General features: G+C 45.4%; 1 protein-coding gene across 1 annotated transcript in view; it reads left to right on the top strand.

Annotated features, from left to right (window-relative positions):
* Positions 1–8,964: 8,964 nt before the first annotated feature.
* Positions 8,965–21,947, top strand: part of MKNK2 (MAPK interacting serine/threonine kinase 2) — a 40,477-nt gene continuing 27,494 nt past the window's right edge. The window contains exons 1-4 of the mRNA XM_007431371.4: positions 8,965–9,083; positions 10,800–10,976; positions 19,521–19,602; positions 20,404–20,505. Of these exons, the coding sequence (XP_007431433.1) occupies positions 10,929–10,976; positions 19,521–19,602; positions 20,404–20,505 (232 nt within the window). The 5' untranslated portion in view covers positions 8,965–9,083; positions 10,800–10,928. The remainder of the gene's footprint in view (positions 9,084–10,799; positions 10,977–19,520; positions 19,603–20,403; positions 20,506–21,947) is intronic.

A 21,947-nucleotide genomic window follows, 5' to 3' on the forward strand; every position in this document is an offset into this window, starting at 1 on the left:
TTGTACAGTTAAAGGCTGTACTTGTCATCGTTTTAATGTCTGGACTGCGTGCAAAATAAAGTTGTTATTCTATATCCCTTTTTAGACTTTTTATAAGAAAGGGTGATATATAATGAAAATAAATGCAATAACTAACAATTATCATGATCCACATGTAACAATAGCATAATAATAATAGCAAAATAGTATTATTGTATTAGTATTGGTATTAGCATTATTATTTAATTATAAGTAGGTTGCTGTCAATTTGGGGCAAGGCATTGCCGTTTTGTCATTTCCATAATTTCACTCAGTGCTCAAAGTGATGTAATAAGAACAGCAAGAACAACATGCAATTTCATAACCAGGGAACGGGGCTTGCAGAGGTTGAGAACTTGCACAGGAACACTGGCAAACGCGCACACACACACACACACACCGCACACTGAGAAGATTATGTCTGAGTGACGGCAATCAAACTAAAGGAGGTGTTCTGCCAATGCTTTTCAGGTTCTTTGGTGCCACACCTGAGTCTGGGAAGGGTTGCCAAGTGACCTTGTTTTCTCAAATCCAGAATCATGTTCCACATTAACGGTTCCCAAATCGTGTGTGGCTTGAGAAACTGATGATAGGTTTGTGAGAGCCAAAAAGGCACTTCTGAGGTGACCCACTGCTTCTCTGGATGAGCCCCTGCTCTGCTTATATTATATGATAATTGTCCCAGCTCTTCCTCTAAGGGATTTGGGGTAGGAGTATTCACAATGACACCCCTCTTGCCAATCTTGCATCGCACAACTTTATGAGGTAGGTTTAATTAAGAGAGAGTGCCAGGCACCGAGACCTGTGAGTTTCAAAGCAGAGGATTTGAATCCAATACTTGCGGCTTTCTTCCTAACTACTTCATTCAGGAAAAATTAGTGCTTAGTTATATTGTAGACGGCCTTGCTGTTCTATCTTTTTCCAGACTAGTCCTGACATGGCACACTTTTTGTGTGTTGCTGTTTTGAAGGTAGACCATTTCATTTCCCCCCCAGAAATTATTTTACTGTATTAGCTTGCAATTAAGCTTTTGATCCGAGGGTGTAGTTTCTTGTTAAAAATTAGTCTTCAAGTTGCCCAAGACAGATAAGGCAATTTCTCCTATTTCCTTTTTGGGAGGTGACTACTATAGCAAATATATACACAAAAGGTAAGACTTGTAGCGGTGTAAAACAGCCTTCCCCAACCACTTCCTCCAACTGTATTGGGCTAAAACTCTCATCATCTTCATCCAGTGTTCCTACCTGATGAACCTTTTAATTTAGCTCTGCACAAAATTTTCTAAATCCCAGGAAGTAATCTCTGGGGTTCAAATCTTTACATGGCAACAAATCTCTTTGTTTGACCAATCAGTTGCAACAATGCGACCATCTCTATCTGGAAGGAGAGGTATATTTGAGGAATAATAATATCATCCATCTTTTTCCTTTGAGGAGATATGCATCAGGAGGAGATATACTGCACATCTTGCTGTATCCTTACAACAACCACCTTATGTGGTACAGTAGTTTGAGCTAAGAGCAAAAGACTGGCCCAAAGTCCCGCAGTGAGCTTCCATAGCTGAGGAGGGACTAGAACCCAGATCTCATCACGGCTAGTCCAGCACCTTCATCACTGCACCTGATTGGTTCTTGGGCTGAGAGGAAGGGACTGGCCCAAAATCAGCCAATGAACTTCTGTAGCCAAGGGGGGACTAGAACATAGGTCTCCCTTTTTCCTAACCCAGCATTTTCCCCACTAGACCTGACTGGCTCTTGGACTGGGAGGGAGGAACTGGCTCAAAGTGAGTCAATGAGCTCCTACAGCAGAGGGGAGGACTTGAACCTGGATCTCCTCACTTCTAGTGCAACACCTTCCCCACTAGGCCACACTGGCTCTTGGGCTGAGATAGACCAGCCCAAAGTTACTCAGGGACTCTGTGGTCAAGGCAGTCTAACAACAATGCCCATTGAGGGGGCCCTATAAAAGAGTAAATAAGAGTTGGAACCAATAGTTGCATTAAGAAATGGTCCCTTTTCAGGACAATTGCTCCCCTGCCCTATTATCTGCCCATGTGTGTATGAGAAATACTCCTTGCAATCCTTGGTGGCTTACAAGATAGAGAAGTTAAGGCATACCTAAAACCCCATACCAGCAATTAAATTCCTAAATACAGTCCCTAAAAGCTGCTGCCATCCTTGGGAGATGCTCCCATCAGGAAACATTTTGAAACTTTGAAAGAGAACCATCTTAACGCTTTTTCTGAAGGTCGTAAAGGAAGGGGCACCTCTCTAGGGACAGGCGATTGCAGAAAATGGGGCTCCCCGAGTCCTAACCCTCCAATCTCCTTTGAAGTTGCACCCAAACATTGTCTCTTGGTAAGACCCTGTAGTGCAGACAGATTCGATCTGAGCATCTGTACTATGGCACCCTCAAAACTGTGGAAAGTTTACCCTGTTCTTTTGTATCATTTTTTTCTCTAAAATGATAAAGACCATTTATTAGGTTTTTGGGGCATGGTTCTTCTGCAAACCTCACATTTTCCCCAAGCCCATGGCCACTCCTTCACTTCAAGGGGTTTTGTTTCGGCTACATGCCCAACAACGCTTGTCGCCTCTTTTGGAAACAGAAAGAAAGTGAATCTGGCTGCCACACCGTGATTATAGAATTTCCCCACAGACTTTTGTTTTCTAACCAAGCACAGGTTTCATGAAACACTTTGCCTCTGAACCGCACACTAAGCTCCGGCTGAGTCTTTCAGACTCTACAGGAACTCATTTTTATTCCTTTTTTCCCCTTTTAGAAGTCTTGTCCTGCTCCCCCGGGAAGAGGATTGGAGAGACCAGTGGCTACCCTAACAGCTGTAAGGGAAACAGGCCCAAGTGTAGCTATGAGAAACCAGACAGTGTTTCTCAACATTGGGAACTTTAAGATAGGTGGACTTCAACTCCCAGAATTCCCTAGCCAGCCATGCTGGCTGGGGAATTCTGGGAGTTGAAGTCCACCCATCTTAACGTTCCCAAGGTTGAGAAACACTGCACTAGAAGCAGGAACAAGGCTGTACATGTTCAGAGAGGCACAACACTGAGGAGCAAAGGAAAAGCCACCCCGGGTATCCCTGGGGGAAGGAAAGGCAGATGGGGGGAGGGGGGCTGAACCCTGTTGTGCAAAACAGAAAATATAACTTGCAAGAAGGGAGGTGCAATAAAAGGGGTGGAGCGTCCCTAACCACTGCTGTTCAGGACTTAGGAAATTCCTGTCTCTGCATGTATTTTCATGTATTTAAAGTGGAGACATGGAGGTATACACACACAGAGAGAACAGAAAGGCTTGCTGAGTGCTGGTACTGTGGGCAATTCAGCCCCGCCTCATCAGGACAGACTGAGGGATGATCCAATCGCAGTCAACCCTGGATGGCCCAGGGCTTGGATTAGCAGCCGAAGACTAAAGAGAGGGCCTTAGGGATACCCCAAAGCCTTATTCTTGACTGTCCCTAATTTTACAGAAAGCCAGCTTCCCTATAGCCAAACGTTAGTTGATATACTAAAATAGGGAAATATAAATCAGAAGGAACTAAAATGGGAAACTTGGAAGGGGGCACATGCAGAACGGCAACTCATGCTGAGATGCGCCAGGAAACCTCTTCTCTGTAATTTAACTCCATCTCATTGGGACTGACTGAGGGACAGTCCAATGCATACTGGGCTGTAATTATGGAGATGTTCTCTCAACTCCCACTAAATGTGAAGAAAGAATGCCTTCCCAAAACTGTCTTAAAGACGGCATAAGGATAGATGTGAATTTTTTTTTTCCAAAAAAATATTTTGCTGTCCTTACAGGAGATGTTAAGAAGGTTCATCAGTTTCACACCTTTTGTAAGCTTGTGGTTTCTTATTTTTTATATAATTGTTATTGCCTTGCTCTAGGATTAGCATTACCAAATCTGGACTGCAAACCCTTACACCACCACTAGATGGCAGCAAAGCTATACAGAAACTGCAGACCATTTGCTGACATCTGGTGGTGCTCCATGGATTTGTAGCCCAGATGTGATTGCTCTATCCAAGTTAGCTAACTTTGAGAAAGGCTAGATGTCAGAGTTGGACACCTGGAGCTTATTTGTTCTTTTCAGGAAGATTTTTTTAAACCACCAGCACAGTGAATTTCGATGCAGAGTGCCATGCATGCACAGAGTGGGGTCTCTTTAACCATTTGTGTTTGTAATCTGGCATTTTCTAAATTAGATTTCAGTTTATTAGCAGCAGACAACAATTTAAAGCAGGAAGACATGATTTCACTTCCTCATGGGAAGGGCGGTGTCCAAATTTGAAATAAATGAATTAAAAATTTCAGATTCATTACTTCTGAATACATGCAGTGGTTTCCTTGATTCAGTTAAATCCGTGTTTTTCAATCTCAACAACTTTAAGATGTGTGTACGTCAGCTCCTAGAATTCCTCAGTCAGGATACTGGGAGCTGAAGGCCACACATCTTAAAGTTGTTGAGATTGAAAAATCCTGAGTTAAATCATGTATATTTAAGTTATATTCTTCAATCAGCATGTGCTCCAGAAAAATTCCAGCGTTCATCTGCAACTTAACCATGGCTAATTGAGCCATGATTTATTTAAGTACATTTTCTGAATTCCCACCACACTAGCACAGCATATTTGCAACATCAGTTAAAGAGCTGGCAGCTGCATTCTCACATTAACCTTTGTTAGCGTTTTATAGTTTTGATTTTTGCTTACGACATTGTCCCTTCAGTTTCAGGTTCCATGTATTGCATGAGCAAAGAAAATGGGGTTCTCCGGTCACTCCAGGAGCTATTCAACTGGTCCACCCCCGGTGACTGACGGACCCAATTGGGTTCCAAAGGGAGCTGGGCGTTATATCCGAGGGTCTGCTGCACAGTCCAGCGGAGGCCTTGGCCACTGCCTGGAATAGGAAGGCGGTCAAGGCCTTGGACAAGATTGTGCCCGTGCGACCTCTCCCAGCCCGACTGCGACACTCCCCGTGGTTCACGGAGGCATTGAGGGTCTTGAAAAGGATTAAGAGATGTCTAGAGTTCCGCTGGAGGAAAACGAAGACTGAACACAAGCTAGAGCTGTGATTAAGGCCTACCTATTGGTGGTAACAGTGGCGAAATGTCTACATTTCTCTGCTCTTATTGCACCCGCAGAATGCCACCCAGCGGCCCTGTTTAAGATCACCCAATCCCTTTTGGGAAAGAGGGACCCAGTAGCCTATTTACAGAGGTGCACAGAGGAGTTTTCTGGGCATCTGGAGGATAAAATCTCTCGCATCCAGTCCCAGTTGGATTCCAAACATGGGGCATGGTCTAGAGAGATGCCCAGGGTACGGACTTACCCTGTTATCTGGGAAGTGTTTGATCCTGTTGGACCCAAGGAAGTGGACAGGGTCCTCCAGACTGCTAATAACACCGGCTGTCAACTAGACCCGTGCCCCTCCTGGCTAGTTAAGGCTACAGGGGAGGTGGCATGTGGGTAGGTCCAGGTAATGGTGAATTCATCCTTGAGGGAGGGAGTGTTCCCAGCAGCCTTTAAGAGGTGCTGGTGCATCTCCTCCTCTAGAAGCCATCACTGGACCCCACCATACTGGACAATTTTCGCCCAGTCTCCCACCTCCCCTTTTTAGGGAAGGTGGTTGAGAAGGTGGTGGCGTTGCAGCTCCAGAGGATCCTGGAGGAAACAGATTATTTGGACCCCTTCCAGTCAGGTTTCAGGCCTGGATTTGGGACGGAAATGGTATTGGTCACACTCATGGATGATCTCTGGCGGGAGCAGGATGGAGGTAGCACAAGCATCCTTGCTCTTCTTGACCTCTCAGCGGCCTTCAATACCATTGACCATGGTGACCTTTTGGGCTGACTTAGGGAGTTGGGAGTGGGCGGCAGAGTTTTGTGCTGGTTCTCTTCCTTCCTCCAAGGTCAGTCCCAATCGGTGTTGATTGGGACCACGGCCCCTCCATTGTGGGGCGCCACAGGGCTCAGTATTCCCTCTGCTCCTTTTTGACATCTACATGAAACCCCTGGGTGAGATCATCCGCCACCATGGGATGAGGTATCCTCAATATGCAGATGATACCCAGTTATACATCTCCATCCTGGGAGACTTGAGTGATACCATGACCACCCTTTTGTGGCGCCTGGAGGCTGTGGAGGTCTGGATGGGGAACAACAGGCTTCAGCTGAACCCTGGTAAGACAGATTGGCTGTGGGTTGGGGGCTCCTCTGTATCTGGAAGTTTATCATCTTTGGCTGCGAATGGGGTGGCACAACCTGAGACAGACCTGGTACATAATCTGGGGGTCCTTCTGGACTCACGACTCCTGCTCAGGGTCTGCGCAAATTGGCAGGCATGGCCAGGAGGGCCTTTGCCCACCTTTGGGTGGTGTGCCAGTTACACCCCTTCTTGGATCAGGAGGCTCTCCAGTCAGTCACTCATGCGCTGGTCATCTCTTGGTTAGACTATTGCAATGCGCTGTACGTGGAGCTACCCTTGAAGAGTAGCTGGAAGTTACAGCTGGTTCAAAGTGCAGCCACATAGATATTTGGTGCCCCTAGGATGGCACATGTAACACCTTTGCTGTGGGAGCTACATTGGGTCCCAGTTTGCTTCTGGGTCCAGTTCAAGGTGTTGGTTATCACCTTTAAAGCCCTACACAGCATGGGTCCAGGTTACCCGAGGGACCGTCTCATTCTCGTTACATCAACCCGTCCCACCTGGTCAGGCAGAGAGGGCATGTTGTGGATCCCATCAGCAAGGGAATGTCGGCTGGCGGGTCCCAGGAGGAGAGCCTTCTCTGCCGTTGCCCCCGCCCTTTGGAATATTCTCCCTCCAGCGGTGCAGCGGCCCCCTCCCCCCCCCGGCTTTCCGAAAAGATTTAAAGACCTGGCTCTGTCAGTGTGCGTGGGGAGATATGGGCTCAACCCATCCCTAATGCTCCCTTGCCAATTTTCTATCTTCTTGGAATTTATTTATTTTTAGGATTGTTTTTATGTTGTATTTTAATGGATTTTTATCTTCTTGTGAACCGCCCAGAATCGTTTCACAAGATGGGCAGTGACAATTTGATGAATAATAATAATAATAACTAGGTTAAAGGTGCAGACACCACTATTGACCTATGAACTACTAGCTGAATAGACAAAACAAGCTAGATTACAACAAAGCTAGTCTGTGGTGAACTTGGCCAAATAAAATACACCCACGCACGCATGTGGACATTACCCTTATACATACATCCTCTGTACAGTTATGAGGTCCATCAGCTGTTAACCAACCTGAACCTCCATGTTCAGAGGCAATATACCTTTATGAGTTTCAGTTTTTACAGCAGGAACGAAGCATCTTTCCCCCACACTTTGCTCCGTGGGCTTCCTTAAAATTCCTGCTTAGCCACCATGGGAAATGGGATGCTGGTCTGACTGACTGACTAGCTCATACAATCGCTATGTTCTTGCTTGCAGACTTGAGTCTGTGCATACTTGCCCTCGGGCACGCACAGTCTCTGCAGAGTGAGTGAGGGTAGACTCTCGTGACTCTTGTGTGACGGGAAAGGACGGGACGGGAAGGGAGCCGGACGGGCCCCTGGGTGGGGAGGAAGGCGAGAAGGTCTTTTCAGGGAGACGCTCCCCCGCAGCTGGGGCTGATACACGAGGGGGGCGAACGGGGTGGGATTTGCATGGTTTCGTGGTCTCCGCAAGAGAAAGGGATCAAAAGGCGGCGGCGAGGGGGGGGAGTCCGCGGTCTCGGTAGCCTTGGAGGGGGGCGGGCAGGACCATCTGCTAATTGCAAGGGAAAGTTGGTTTTACGTGCCCGCGCGCACACACACAGGCCTGGATGTGTTTAGGGGACGAGAGCTGCTTCGCGCGGCGCGCTGGACCCGCAGGGTGGCTCACTCGCTCGCGCGGCTGACTCCGCCTCTGCCGCTTTTACAGCTCGGGGTTTCGTGCGAATTCAGGAACTGGGGCTGAGTAAAGCGTAGTTACGTTAAGCGTCTCGTGCGAACGCGGCCACTGCGTGCGCCCAGACAAAGGACTTCTTGCTCTGGCTCTTGCTTCAGATCGGCGTTTGGGTCGGGGGCTCTGCTCCTTTGCAAGAAGGTCATGCCGGGGCTGCGCCTGCAAAAGGAGATTGGGGAAAATGAGAGTCCTGTTGCCATTGATACGTTCTCAACGCGTGTAAGACGCCCATTCCGCTTCAGATAGTAAATTAATCGGGGGGGGGGGAATCAAAGCTGCCCTTTCAGATGCAACAATGTACGTACTGTAATGGGATGCTGGTTTTCTTTTAGCAAGGCCAATCCGCACTAAATGGCGCCGTGGTTTGCCTCTTGGCGCGGATCCCAATCAAGTGCAGGCAATCCCACACGCCGCGGCGAAGCGTTCCAGGGCTTCACGCGTTGTGTGAAGAGGGCGGAGACGCTACACGTGCACTACGGAAGCGGGGTGCGCGTGTAAGGAAGGGAGCACGCCTATCTTGGTAGACAAACCATAATAGTTCCTCTTCCTTTGTTTTTTCCCCCTTTTTCCCCTCCGCTGCAGAAAAAGGAAGCGGCAGCTATGACAAGGGCGGAAGCACTCTGCACATGCTCGGAGGTACGCCCTGCCTACTTCGCTGAGCAGGAAGTCGGACAATCCAAGAAACGCTCTGCGCGTGCTTGAAAGTTAATCAGCTTTATTTGACCTCGCTCTCTTTTCCTCCGTCGGGGGCGATGCGTCGGCTGGGGCGAAGCCACTCTGCACATGCTCGGAAGCCCTTTGTCTCTGCTTTTCTCGCGCTCTCCCCCGCAGCAGGAGGAGGAGGAGAAGCAGCAGCAGCGGAGGCGTTGCACGGGCTTCGCGGCCGACTCCGCCTCGTCGCCTGGCTTGGCTGAAGCGACGAGCGGCTCAGCTGATGCAAGCGGGCGGCCCGGCCCTCCCCGCCGCTGCCTATATAAGCCGAGCGCGAGGCGCCCCCGCCGCGGAGCCTCCCTTTCCGTGTCTTCGAGCGGCGGCCGCCAGAGGCGGGCTGGGTGCCTTTCCATCAGCAGTGGCGCCAGCGCTGCGGGGCCCGAGCTCGGTAGGCAAGCCGGGGGGGCGCGGAGGGGGCCGGTCGGCGGCCAGACAGAATTCTGCATCCCCCCGACCTCGTCCTGACGATCGCGGTGCTGCCCTGGTTTCCGCAAACGCACTGCGCGGCTTTCCTTTGAAAAAGCTGCATTCCTAAGATATTCTGCACCGGCCGGGGGGAGCGGGGGAGGGCGAGACCGCGAGATTTGGTTCCCCCCCAAAACTCAACCTACCGCTCTTGCAACTCACACCCCTCCTTTTATGCGGTTGCAAATTCGTAGCGTTGCAAAGAAATAAAAGCTGGATTTCCCTGTGCTTTTCGGTCTTGCAAGCGGAGGGGGCTTGCGGTGTGGAATGCAGGGAGGCTAAGGAAACCGTGCAGTGCCCCCCCCCGCTCATTTAGCACCCAGGAGGTTTTGCCGCCCCCGTCCCTTCCTGGGGGAATTATGTAGGTCTTTGCAACGGACGGTGCTGGAGTGACACTCGGCTCTCTTGTTTTCTGTCTCCAGTTGCACCTTCTCGGGCGAAATCCGTACCTAGAAATTGGTTTTCTTGCGAGCAAGTGGCCTGAGGTTTGGGGGAGAATGAGTGTCCCCCTCGGCCTCTCGAAATCATGCCAGATATTTCCTCCCTCCCTTAAGTATATAATAGAAAATGAGCTCATATGGTGATCACGCCCCCTTCCATCTAGGATATATGCGCGGGGGGGGGGATTTTAAAAGAAAATGCAGGATAGATTGCAAAAAAGCCCACTCCCATTGGAAATAAAGGGTTGTGGATCTCCCACCAAGGGATCACCCTATTGCTGATTACAGAAGAGGGGGAGGGAAATAAAGGGGGGAGATTTGGGGCAGTTGGTCTGGTTTTTTAGACTTCTGACTCTACCCTTCCCCCTGAAAATTCTTGGATTTTCCCCTCTCCAGATTATGCCACATATGTGCCTGTATGTGTTCCTATAGCCTTTGGGAGATAGACAGATATTTAAAAAGTAATTATTTTACAACATCTGTGGATTTATTTTCAGTCAATAATTTTGTAAGAAGAGAGGTGTGTGTATTGTACACACCCCCTTCCTTCCGGATGTCCCTCTCTTCCAGCTCCTGATGTCTAAATTTGCTCTAATCATACATAACGCTGCAGATCTACTAAAGGAACCAAAAATCTCTGTTGGGTGCATTGCTACACAAAGGAATACGAATCTGGTGCAAACCCTTCCATCTCCTTTGCTTTGTCAAAAAGGTCCCTCCATCCGAAAGCTCAGATGAAAATCATCGGTCCTTGGGGTTGTGGATTTGGTTAGCTTCTGTTATGTTTTGAATAATAATTTTTCAGTATGTTATCACGTAGAAGGACGCAGAGAGCATTTAAAAAGGATGGTTCTTTGCGGAGTACAGGGCTGCTTCATGTGCACAGAAAACATCTGTGTAGCTTCCATTGTAATTCCCACCCCCAAGAGAAAGAGCGGGGTTGTGAGTGTGTGTGTGTGTGTGTTGGGTAGTAGAATTCACTTTCTTGGGGGGGTGCCTTCTCAGTTTGACATTTGTACTTTTGTGGATCTCTTTCTTTCCAGCTCTTCTTTGTCCTCTGTGTTTTTATAGAATTTATGTTTCATTGTCATTTTTGGTTAGTCTGAGGATTCTTTTACTAGCTGTCTAATCCAGCCAAAAATTGTTCTGTGAACCCTGACATTTTTCCCATTTTTTTTCCTCCTTCCCTCTTCTTCCAGGGTCTTTTTCAACCAATCCGGACTAGCTTCATCCAAATTTTTTTTCTTTCCTCCCTTCCTTGTTTCTTTTATTTTTTTTCTCCCATTCTGTCTCTTTTTTGAATATTCCTGCATTTTTAAAATCTCAAGATGGTGCAGAAGAAAACAGAACTCAAAGGCTTCCATCGTTCTTTTAAGGTAAAGTGCAACTATTATTTCCTTTTAAAAAGTGATTATAAAATTAGATGATTTTTTTTTTTTTTGGTGTTCTAAACCTTTAGGCATACTTTGCTTTCAGTTGTAAAAATGAGCTGTGGAGTTTAGTTTTCTCTCTAACAAATGGCAGTGGGTTCTGAACTGCAGGGAGAAGGTCTGGCTGTTGTCAATAAAAGAGGAAGCAGGCAAGGGACTAAACTTTTGTTGAATGTGCTTGCAAGTTTCTGAACCACACAGAAGAGTTAATCTTTGAAGAGGTGAGGTTGATGACCCTTGGGAATATATAATACTTCCTAAAATATTTACAACAGATAGAAATTTACAGGTGTTTCTGCAGTCTGCGGCAAAATGTTATGAGTTGAACTAGTCCTGCCCATGTCTCCAAATTTCTGGATGCTCCCCCCAATCCAGGTTCTCTCATATTTTGTGGCTACTGAATAGACTCAGTTTCCATTGGACTTTTGTAGTTTTTCTTAAAATATACTTAATTCACACCTCCCCTGCTCAGTGTAGTTGGTACTCGAGGTTTTTTGTTTTTGCAGAATGGAATTGCATTCTGTCCTTGTACATTTGAGGTGGTCCTGAATTTGGGAATGGGGCGCTTAGATTCCTGGGGAAGAAATGGAATAGTCAGAATTCCCAAATGGTCCCCTGCATTTTTGTGCTCCTTGCAAAGTCAGATCATTAGATATGAATCATTTAGTTTCCCACCGCACCACCATTTACCTTCTTCTTACCTATTGTTCTTGCCAATGCTTTGCAAATACCTGGTGCTAAAACTGGTACAGTATATTACTCATATAGCATAGTCTATCCCAACCTGTAGTCTTCCAACTCTGCCTTCAGCATTCATAATTCCTAGCCACCAGGTTTGGCATACATCCCTGAGTGCTGCAATTTAGAGTGGCATTGGGGTTTAAGCACATTAGGCTAATCCCTGGTTTGCTTAACCATGGATAAGCCCAGTTCTGGGCCATTAACCATGGTTTCTAGGCCACAGTGGTGGGCTTCATGCAATATGCTGTATCAAAAGCTGTTACTTGGTGAGGTGAGTGGATCCTGGCCTCCCAGTACTGTATACATTTTGTTTAATAAGAAATCAATGGGGGGGCAGGAATAGAGAAAGTTAAGGAACAACGGTGTTGAGAAAGCAAACTGTAGATCTTAAAAAAAAAAATACAGTAAAGGCTTGTGTATGGGTATTTAAGGCATTCAAGAACATTTCTCATTGCTGTCACTGATTAGGTTCACACATCCAGCTAAGACATAGTGTGGTTTGCTTATCTGTAGTCATGCTGTTGTGTTACCAGCACATCACGCTTTGTAAACCCTGGTGTGTGGGTTAATAAGTTACGTGAATCTAGCCAAGTGTAGTTAGTACAGTGCAGTTAAGCATCTGTGGCTTAGTTTATTGTGTGAACACAGCTACTGTCAAATGCATTCAACATGATGTGTGTGTAGAGATTCTAATTTTGGCTACAAATCAGCTTAAGTTGATGCTTTTCCATAGCAAGGCCTTCCGTGTACCTTTTCTAGACTCAGCATGCTTTGAGAAAAAAACCTGGCTTGGATTTTAAAGAGGATATGCCTTTATTTTCTTATTTTTGCCGTGCATGTGCTTTTGAAGAAGCTAGGCTGAGTGTGATTCTGGGCTGTGATCTGCAGTTCTAGCCCTAATGGGGCTATTGCAGCCTCTGGCTTTTAAGGGAGACCCAGGAGATGTGTTCGTAACGCCAGCAAGCCCCCCTGTTTCTTCAAAGAAGGATGATGGTTTGTATTTGTTCAAACTCCAACTTCTCGGATTCATTTTACGGAGAGTCCCTTACCTCGTATATTTTTCAGTTGGAGTAACAGTGGCTGGAATTCTCTGCCCCCCCCCCAAATGTAAAGATAAGCTTCTAATTCTTATGAGTGATGTAAAGCTATTACCCACATGTCCAAGCATCCCTGGAGATTTGGGGCTACTGAAACTGTGTGGGTAGCTGAAGAAACATCAATAGGGTTTGAGGAACACAGGTTGAAGGCCCCTTCTTGGGGGATACGGAAGGGTATGTCTGGCAAAATAAGTCAGCGCAGTGATGGAAACCTTGTGTGAAAGTGTTTAGTGTTTGTTTGTTTGTTCTGTGCTCCTACACTGTCAAGCAGTGCCTCAAGGTGGTTTATAAGTTTAATGTGCCTGGTGGCCTTAGGAGAACAGAGATTGCAACAGTGCTTGCTGTGGGCTTGCCCGTCTGTCTCTTCCAGCTTGCTTGGTAGCTGCCTTGTTCCCATTCTGCAGGTGGGGTAACTGAGTCTGAGAGAGCCTCCCAGCCAGTTCAAAAACCTGTCCTACTTATGAATTCCACCCCGCAGGGATGCCAGTCAGCACTCTGCTCAAAGCCATGGGGTTCATCCCACAAGGATTTCTCCTCTTTCCCGTCAGTCCATGTTCATCTTTTGCTGGCTGATGGCTGCTCCTAATTATGGGATGTTGGCGTCCTGGTTCGCAGTGTGTGAGGGCTGGTCCTGTTGGGCACAGAGGTAGAGTGGTTGAGCCGGTCTCTGATTTTTAATAGAAGCTTCTGTGGCTTGAGTTGGGTTTGTCCTTGATGTTCCCTTCTTGAAAACCATGGGGGATTGCTTGTCTTTGTCACACAGGCTGAACTCATCTGCGTATATGGTGTACAACCATAGTTTGAATGCCTTTTCCCTTTGTACTTCGAGATGTCGGTTTGCAGCCTGGCACTCATGTTAAAACAGCTCCCATCCAGTTTTTCTGTGACTTAAAATTCAAGCTGCTAGTCCTCATGGTGCACTTCAGAACATCTGGTGACTTTGACAAGAATCGGGGGTGGGGGCAGCCTTTAGTGCTCCTCCAATTGTAGGCATGCAATAGAGACCATCCTGGTTCAAATACTGTGATGGAGGAAACACAGATATACATAGTTGCATTTGGTAATTGTGATGTGATGATAGGATAAGCGTTTTTCTTCATTCTAGGTTCCCAAAATGACTTGTGCAGTTTATCTGCTCGTGCAGGTCATTTTTCTGGGGACCTGAAGACTTGCTCCTCTTAGACTAAGGTTGTATTGATTAGGCCATCTTAGATTTTGTTGGTATACATTAAGGCAGTGTTTCTCAGCCTTGGCAACTTTAAGCTGTGTGGACTGCAACTCCCAGAATTCCCCAGCCAGCCAGGCTGGCTGGGGAATTCTGGGAGTTGAAGTCCACACATCTTCAAACTGCAAAGGTTGCAAAACATGGTATTAAGGCGTTAAATTTTAAGACCCTGGCCTAGACAATTCAGCCTAAATTCCTGCTGGTTTGGATTCAAACTCCCTGGCTTAGGGAGGGCTTGTGAATCTTGGCAAGAAATATTCTCTTTTGTAGTTTTTCCACGAAAGCTGCCTTTTACTCTTTTACTAGCACGGAAGATGTTCCCTAGCCGGGTAACGAAATGAATGCAAGAAAACAACCAGGCTCAGAGAACCCCAAGGACTCCACAGTTCAACCCTGAGCTACACCTATTTGCTTCTGTTGGTACTCTCACAACAACCTTGTGAGGTAGTTTACAAAAAGATTTGAGAGAGAGAGAGAGAGGTTCCCCTCTGTGCTAAGTGTACTAAGTTGGTGTCATAAAACTCAGCCACTGTGGGTTATTCAAGTCAATCATTATCAAACCATGAGAACCTGGCCAGGGTTTAAGTAAGGCTGCCTGACATTGTCCTGGGAATATTATGGTTAAATGAGGATTTGCAGCCTGTAGCTCCAAGTCAGAATCCAAAGCACTGACTAGAAGTGTCTGAGAATGTAACACCCCCCATACCTGGATTCAAATACATTTCCCCCTCTTTGGGTCTATGGCCTTTCAGCAAATAAATAAATAAATAGATGGTGCAGGACATTAACACTCCTGTTAAAGGAAACAATGTTGTGTTAATTTGTCATTTGATGATTAAAGAGATCCAGGTACAAACCCTTTGGGTTATTTTTATCTCTCTCTCAATTTTAGCCTACCTGGCAACGTCGTTAGGAGAATAAAATGGGGCAGGAGTTGCAGAGTTAGCTATGGTAACTGGAATTCCTAGGAAAAAGGGTAGAATGAATATTCAATAGAATGAATGAATATTTTGGGGGGAGGCGGACCCCTGATTATCCCTCGAAAAAGAACAAATAGCTTCATGCCTCAGAGGCAGAAAATAAAATGAGAATTAGAATCTCGATTCTAGAAGAACCAACTCTTCTGTTTTCTTTCCTTGCAAATTTCAGGTATTCATTGGACATGCAGCCTGTTCGCATTTTTCCTCCTTTTTCTCCAAAGCCCATGCTGAATCGCCGGCTTGTTCTCTTGATGTCCTTTTGCAAATTAAATTTGTATTATATAATACTCCTTCCCCCCCAGTCTCTGAATTTGATCACTGAATTTGGTTTGGGTTGGCTGCACCCAACGTGCTTTCTGGGCACTCTGACTTGAATTTCCTGCTGGTGTTTTTCCATAAGGTTTATAATTGCTCCAGACACACTTCGCCCTGTGGGTATTACCAACCTGTTTTTACTGCCTAACCTTAATTTAGCAGTGGTGGCTTACTTTTTTTTTAAAAAGCCAATCAAGCTAGATTCTTTGGGGCATTGGTCGTGGTGGGTCTTTGTGTGTGTGTGTGTTTCAGAGGGTGGGGGAATTTTGCTGCAAAATTCCTGTCGGGTGCGGTAGTTTTTTGTTTTTGTTTAAATAGCACAGCTTCCTGGCGTGGAACCAAATAGCAGTGCGGTTGTAAAGTTCTGGTTTTGTGAGCGTGTTGTGAAGAACAGCTGGAAGGAAAAGCGTCGGAGGGGTGGGGTGGGCCGGGCTGGGAGGGCCCCGGTTGAATGGACGTGCTCACATTTGTGCGTGCCTGCCTGCCGTTTGCATCCGTGAGGGCATCCACGCTTTTTAAAAGCTGCTTGTGTTGATGTAACTTCTGTTGTACCTTGTGGTTTGGATGTGAACGAGGCCCTGGAAGGGGAGTGGAGCGGCTGTGTTATGTAAGCAAGCACCCTTTGAGTTCTGCAGTGCTTGGCCTAGCTCTTCCTAAAGCAGAAAGAAAGCGAATGCGAGGGGAGAGCAGCAACAGCAGCCCCGCACAGGGCAGCAGGTCTTGAAATGGGGGAAACCTCGCTTGAGACGTTCGTAAAAAACCAGCGTTCAGATAAAGTCCCAAGTGGGGTCTGAGGCTGCCCCGGGAGGCTGAGCAGACCCGCACGAATGCCGTTTGAAGGCAGATGTGGTGGGACAGGGATCAACATTAAGGGCGATTGTGTAGACTGGATTAAAAAGTAGTGGTGAGAAGGATCAAGCCAGGGCTACAAGTGCGATGTGTAATTTTGCACGGTGATTACCTAAGAATACAATGTAGTGCATATCACACCCCCTGCCACCAACCTTGTTGCCTTGCTCACTTCTGAATCCTGCTGCCTCCTGCAGCCTCTCCTATCACACCAAAATTGTATCCCGCCTCCCCCGTGAGAAATTGCGAGATCTTACTCTAATTTTATATTTTATATTCTAATATTCTAATACACCCAGGCTTCTATTTTTATTTATTTATTTTATTTATTTAACTTGTCCCCACCCATCTCCCCACAATGGGGGACTCTGGGCGGCTTACAACACACTAAAAACATAAATACAATTAAAAGTTATAAAAACCAAGCATTAAAAAATAAAAAAGCTAAAAAATCCAAGAGGCCAATGGGGGCCACACCAGGCCGCTAAGGGGCCAGCCAACCCCATTTCTGATATCCTCCCTCCCTGCCCCAGGCCAGATGGCAGAGCCAGGTCTTCAAATCCCTCCGAAAGGCCTAAGGCTATGCTTTATTATACCCCCCCCCTTTCCTGGTATTGTCTCGGTTTTTATTTTATCTTTTATAATAATTATTTTAATCTGTAAGCAAAGCATTGTGGGATTTGTGGACTGTTCTGGTCAGCTTTTTCTCCCGGCTCAGTGGTGCTCGTGCAGATATCTCTCTGCGTGTGTGTGTGTGTGTTTTGGGCTGGGAAAGTACATATGAAATTTGTAGATAGCGGGGCAATAGTTCTCCAATGTGTCTGACTTTCTGATATGGCTAAGTCTGGACTGGTGTCCTCATCAACAAACACATTAGTGAAGTTCAGAGTTTTTAATTTGTTTTCCCCCCTGGGAGGTTTTGCCTTTACCTCAGCAGATTTTGTAAGAATTTTTGTACTGAGGCTGTGAGTTAATACGTTTGTTTATTGATAGGTGGTCTTACTGAACTGGTAGCACCATACCTGTTCCTACGTACTTCCACAACTATTTACATAGATTTTTGGATCAGTTGTGAAATGAGACTGGAATATGGTTAGTGTGTCCTTTTTCAGTTTTGTTGGACATTGGGCAACAATATGTGATAACTCTTAAACCTTGGTGGCGAGTTCTCTTCTCTTGTCAACTCTTATCACCTCTTACCTGTGTGACAGACAGTAACGAAGAGGTGATTTGCAGTTATTTTGGTCACTCAAGGAGTCCCTTTTACTGACAAAAATAAGGAGATGTTCACTCATGTTTGGATATGCGTGGAGCACAATGTTGAATGTAGTAGAACGTCTTTCTTTTTTTCTTTTGGAAACGTTGATCAAGGGTTGTCTATATGAAATAATTAAAAAAAAAATCCTGTGTAAAAATCCAGCTAGGCGAGACCTATTTTTCCTTGTTGCCTTCAGAAGATCCTGCTTCTTGCCCTCGCGCTGCCACGGAAGCTTCTTGGGGGTCTTTGCGCCAGTCCTTCTCTCACCTCAACCTCCTTGTTATGGTGGGGAAAAATTGGAGGAGGAGGGAGCACTAGAGGGACCCCCTCGAGGTCTTGCGTGGCAGGATACAAATCTCCCAAATGATAAATTAATGTTAATGTTGGAAGTCCCTCAAGATCTGGCTATGTCATCAGACCTGGGGGGTCCCAGGGGACCGGTGAGATCTTGAGGTGGCTCCATTGCTGTGGTTAACGTTTACTCTCTCTTGCCCCTTGTGTTTTGTTTCCTTGTTACATTTAAATAGTGTCTGTTTTGATATATTTATTGTTTTATTCATTGTTGTATGCCGCCCAGCGTCCCTTTTTGTGAGATGGGTGGCCGTATAAATTTGATAAGTAAATAAAAATATAAATAAAGCAAGCTGGAGAGCAATTTTACCACCTGTTCCGGGGGAATGCACAGGTGGGGCGCCCTTCCCTCTTCTGGGGTTCTCCAGCTAAATTCCCAGCCAGGATTCCAAGGATTGCAATCGCAGCACACCTTGGAAAGGCTGAGGCTGGTTGTCGCAAACACCAGCTGCCTTCCCCGCGTGAACCATCTGACGTTTTCCAGTGGCCTTGGAGGTGTCTGGGAGATTTCCTGTAAGCCTCTCTATTCTAAATAAACCTTCTCCTCCGTATTCATTATGGGATGGATCTCAGGGAAGCTGGCAGGACAGCGTTCCAGCTTGTTAGACCAGCCTGCGGCTTGTTTTGCCTCTCCTCCTTCCTAGTGACCTCCTTTTGGGAATGGCCCTCTCTCACTCTCTGTCTTCCTTTCTTTCTTCAACATATTTGAACCTAGTTTGTATGTCAAGCTTCCCATTTAAGAAACAACAACTAGCGTACTTCAGCTCCGCAGACCCAATCCCCAACAAGTTACTAGTCCACAAGAGCTTCCTTTTATAATATTGTTTCTTACTGAATTAAAGTTTTTAAACTGCCCAATAGTTAAAATTCTGTGGATGGTTTACAATTAAATACATTAAAGAATACAATCTGAATAAAAGCATGTGCTATAAAATAAATATGAAATAAAAACACCATATAAAGTAGTCAGCAGCGCATCAGTCATAGAAAAACTAAGGATTAAAATACCACGAAAAGCCAATTAAAAAACCTGGGAAAATAGAAAGGTCTTTGCCTGGCACTAAACTGATGCTAACTGACTTGCCAGTCTAGCCCCTCTGGGGAGGGCATTCTGTAAATGGGGTGCCACCATGGAAAAGGCTCTCCCCACTTTGTAGTGTACCTCCTTTGTTGGGGAACCTGGAAGAGGGCTTCACTAGGTAATGTTAAGACCATAAACAGAAAGATATGCAGAATGATTTTCAGAAAAATGAAAGTATTCTCTTCCTCCTGCAGTGAAGTAATAGAAACATACACAATAGTGGCCTAGCCTATGCATGCCTGTTAGAAGAAATAATTTTTTTCACGGGTTGTGTCTTATCTTAATGTCCTTTAAATATACAAAGATCAGCTGCAGGTCTTTATTAGATGTTCATAACAAGGCAAGTAACTGTTTAGAGTCAAGTTCAATATGCCAGAATTGTCAAGAGAGCATTGCTGGCGACCTTGAAAAACCATAATGGGGATTGACAGCAGCTAAGCTTGCCCCTTTCCAGCAACTGTATTTGCTTCTGATCAAACTGCTTTTAGAAAGAAAACCCTGTAGGAGAGAGTGCCTGTTCCTCTACCTCTATTTTAAAAATCATCCAGCATTGATATCACCTTTTTCGTTTTTTCTTTCTCCCCTCTCACTAGGGCCAGAATCCATTTGACCTGGAATTCTCTCAGTCCAATCACCTGGAGTCTGTCTTCAATTTCGAATGTTCCTCCCGGCCCGGTGAGCTCCAGTTTTTGTCTTTGAAAAAGCAATAGGAGGGACAGAATAAAGGGATGTTAGGAATGAATTTACGTATTTGTCAAATTCATAGGGCCACCCAGTTGTCCCGTGAAAACTCTAGGTGGCAAACAAAATAAAAACATCAGCCCTAAAAAGCCCAAGTCCGTGTTCCCCATGAAAAATCTCATGAAAGAACTGGGGTCCTCTACCTGTTTTTTGCATTCCAAGGTGAGTCTAATTCATTGAGGATAAGTCAGATCATCGTGGTATAGTCACAGCGTGTTGCTTCTAGCCCCCTGGAGTTGGGGACAAGTGGGGGAAGGCTTACTTCATACCCTGTGTTCCTCCCCCAATTGTTGGGGTGGGATTGGGGAATCTGGCAATTGGGAACTGGAGTACTGGATCATATGGACATCTGATCTGATTCAGAAGGGCTTCCCTTTGGCCCAGTGGTGAATGCTGCTAAAAATTGACATCGCATAATCTTTGGACATGTTTTAACCCCTTGAAAATCCAGCACGCTTGGGGGACTAACCATGTGTGACTTAAGATCCTTATAAATGATCTTAAGGCTGCACTCTCTGGGGGTTCTTCTCCTTTCTGCAACTATGAGAAATGCCAAATTGGAAAAGGAGCTCCTCCCCATGTCCTAGTTTATGGGCAAAAATGTAAGGTTGGCTTCAAGATCTGGCTTGCCTGTAATTGTTGCATGTTGATCGCTTCTGGGTTCAAATGTTATCTTTATTGTGATGCTTCTTTTTTTTTTTCTTCTTTCTTTAAAAATGCAATATTTCTTGACAGATATGCCTTCGAGTCAGCCCATCGACATCCCCAATGCCAAGAAAAGAAACAAGAAGAAAAAACGCTGTAGAGCCACGGACAGTTTTTCAGGGAGGTTTGAAGGTGAGGCAGACATAGCCAAGTCATTAGTCCACATTGTTAAGTTTCCAGGAAAAGGAAAATGTGCCTTTTCCCCATGACTCTGTACCTCTTATGGTGAAAATATTTTACTTTAAGCTCACAGACCTATGGGGATATTGTCTCAATTCCTGTAGTAAAAGGGGAAGTTCGTAAGTGTTTTTATATACTAATTTCCAAAACTGTGCAGAGACTAAAACACACAGGCATTGTTCTAAATAAACCAGACAAAAAGAAACTAAAAGGAGGAACTGGCAACTGGCATAATGATGAAATCTATTCATGGGCCAGAAAAGAAACTGGGTTAATTTAAAATTCAACCAAAAGAACTGAAAAGATTCTAACCTGTTTTTTCAGTAAGCTAACTGGGAAAATCCTTATGGATCTTCCTCACATTCTTACTGAACTTGTTTGACTGCAGACAAGCAAGATTGTGCTCCTAATTTCCATATCTGGTTACATACATACCCATCACACTGTTCCCTTTTGGAGTAAACAAGATAATGCAAAGTACAGAAAAGATGAAGAAATAGTAAGCCTTAATAGTAATAGTAAACTTAAAGGCAGGAACTGAGAAAAAGAAAAGGAAACATATATAAAACTAGTGTATACCAAGGTCATCCACTAGATCCCTTTCTGTCTTGCTATACTTGTAGACCATCCTGGTTCCATCACTTCATACCTTGCATTCTTCACTCTCTTGTCTTCTCGGCACCATCCAGCCACAACTTCCTGCATCCTCCTCTTTCTTTCAACCCATTCACTCTTTCTTTGTGTATTTGTTTTTGCCATTCAGTTCTCATTCATTATCTCTCTGATGTCAGTGTACTTTCTAGCGGTCACTCGCTTTTGTATTCAATCCATATTAATTCGGAACTGACTCATCCTTGACCCTTTCTCTGCTGTGTTTTAGTACACACGCTTGATAACCCATTCCCACGGCATTCAGCTTATTTTTATGTTTCTCCTATGACATACCTTACTTGTATGTGACAATGTGAACTCGGCCCTTTTTGCTTGGTTTGACAAAGATTTGTTCCTTGCCCCAGGCTACAAACTGCCCACAACCTTTCTACCAACGTTTTGAGTGCTTAAATTCCGCCAGCGTCCCCATCTTTAATAAACTTTCTGCTAAGCAGCACAAATTCATCTGCTTGAGTTTGTTTTTTTACAATTTATATATAACTTCATTTGACATTTTGATACATTGATATTCCTTCCTTCTTGTTGCATCATGCAAGGGTAACATTTTTAGCAAATCATTCATGTTCTCAGACAACACAACATCCCCAACCAGTCAACATTTAACATCACCACAAGCACTTGTACATAAAGACATTAAACAAGCAAAGGGACATGACACACCTTTGTCTTAGTCCTTCCTTGGTGTTGAATCATTTGCTAAGCATCCTGCTGTTTGTCATTCA

Source organism: Python bivittatus, unplaced genomic scaffold (genome assembly GCF_059951505.1).
Source record: "Python bivittatus isolate LINGU-HERP-01145 unplaced genomic scaffold, Pbiv_v1 ctg000580_np1212, whole genome shotgun sequence".
NCBI classification, from domain to species: Eukaryota; Metazoa; Chordata; class Lepidosauria; order Squamata; family Pythonidae; genus Python; species Python bivittatus.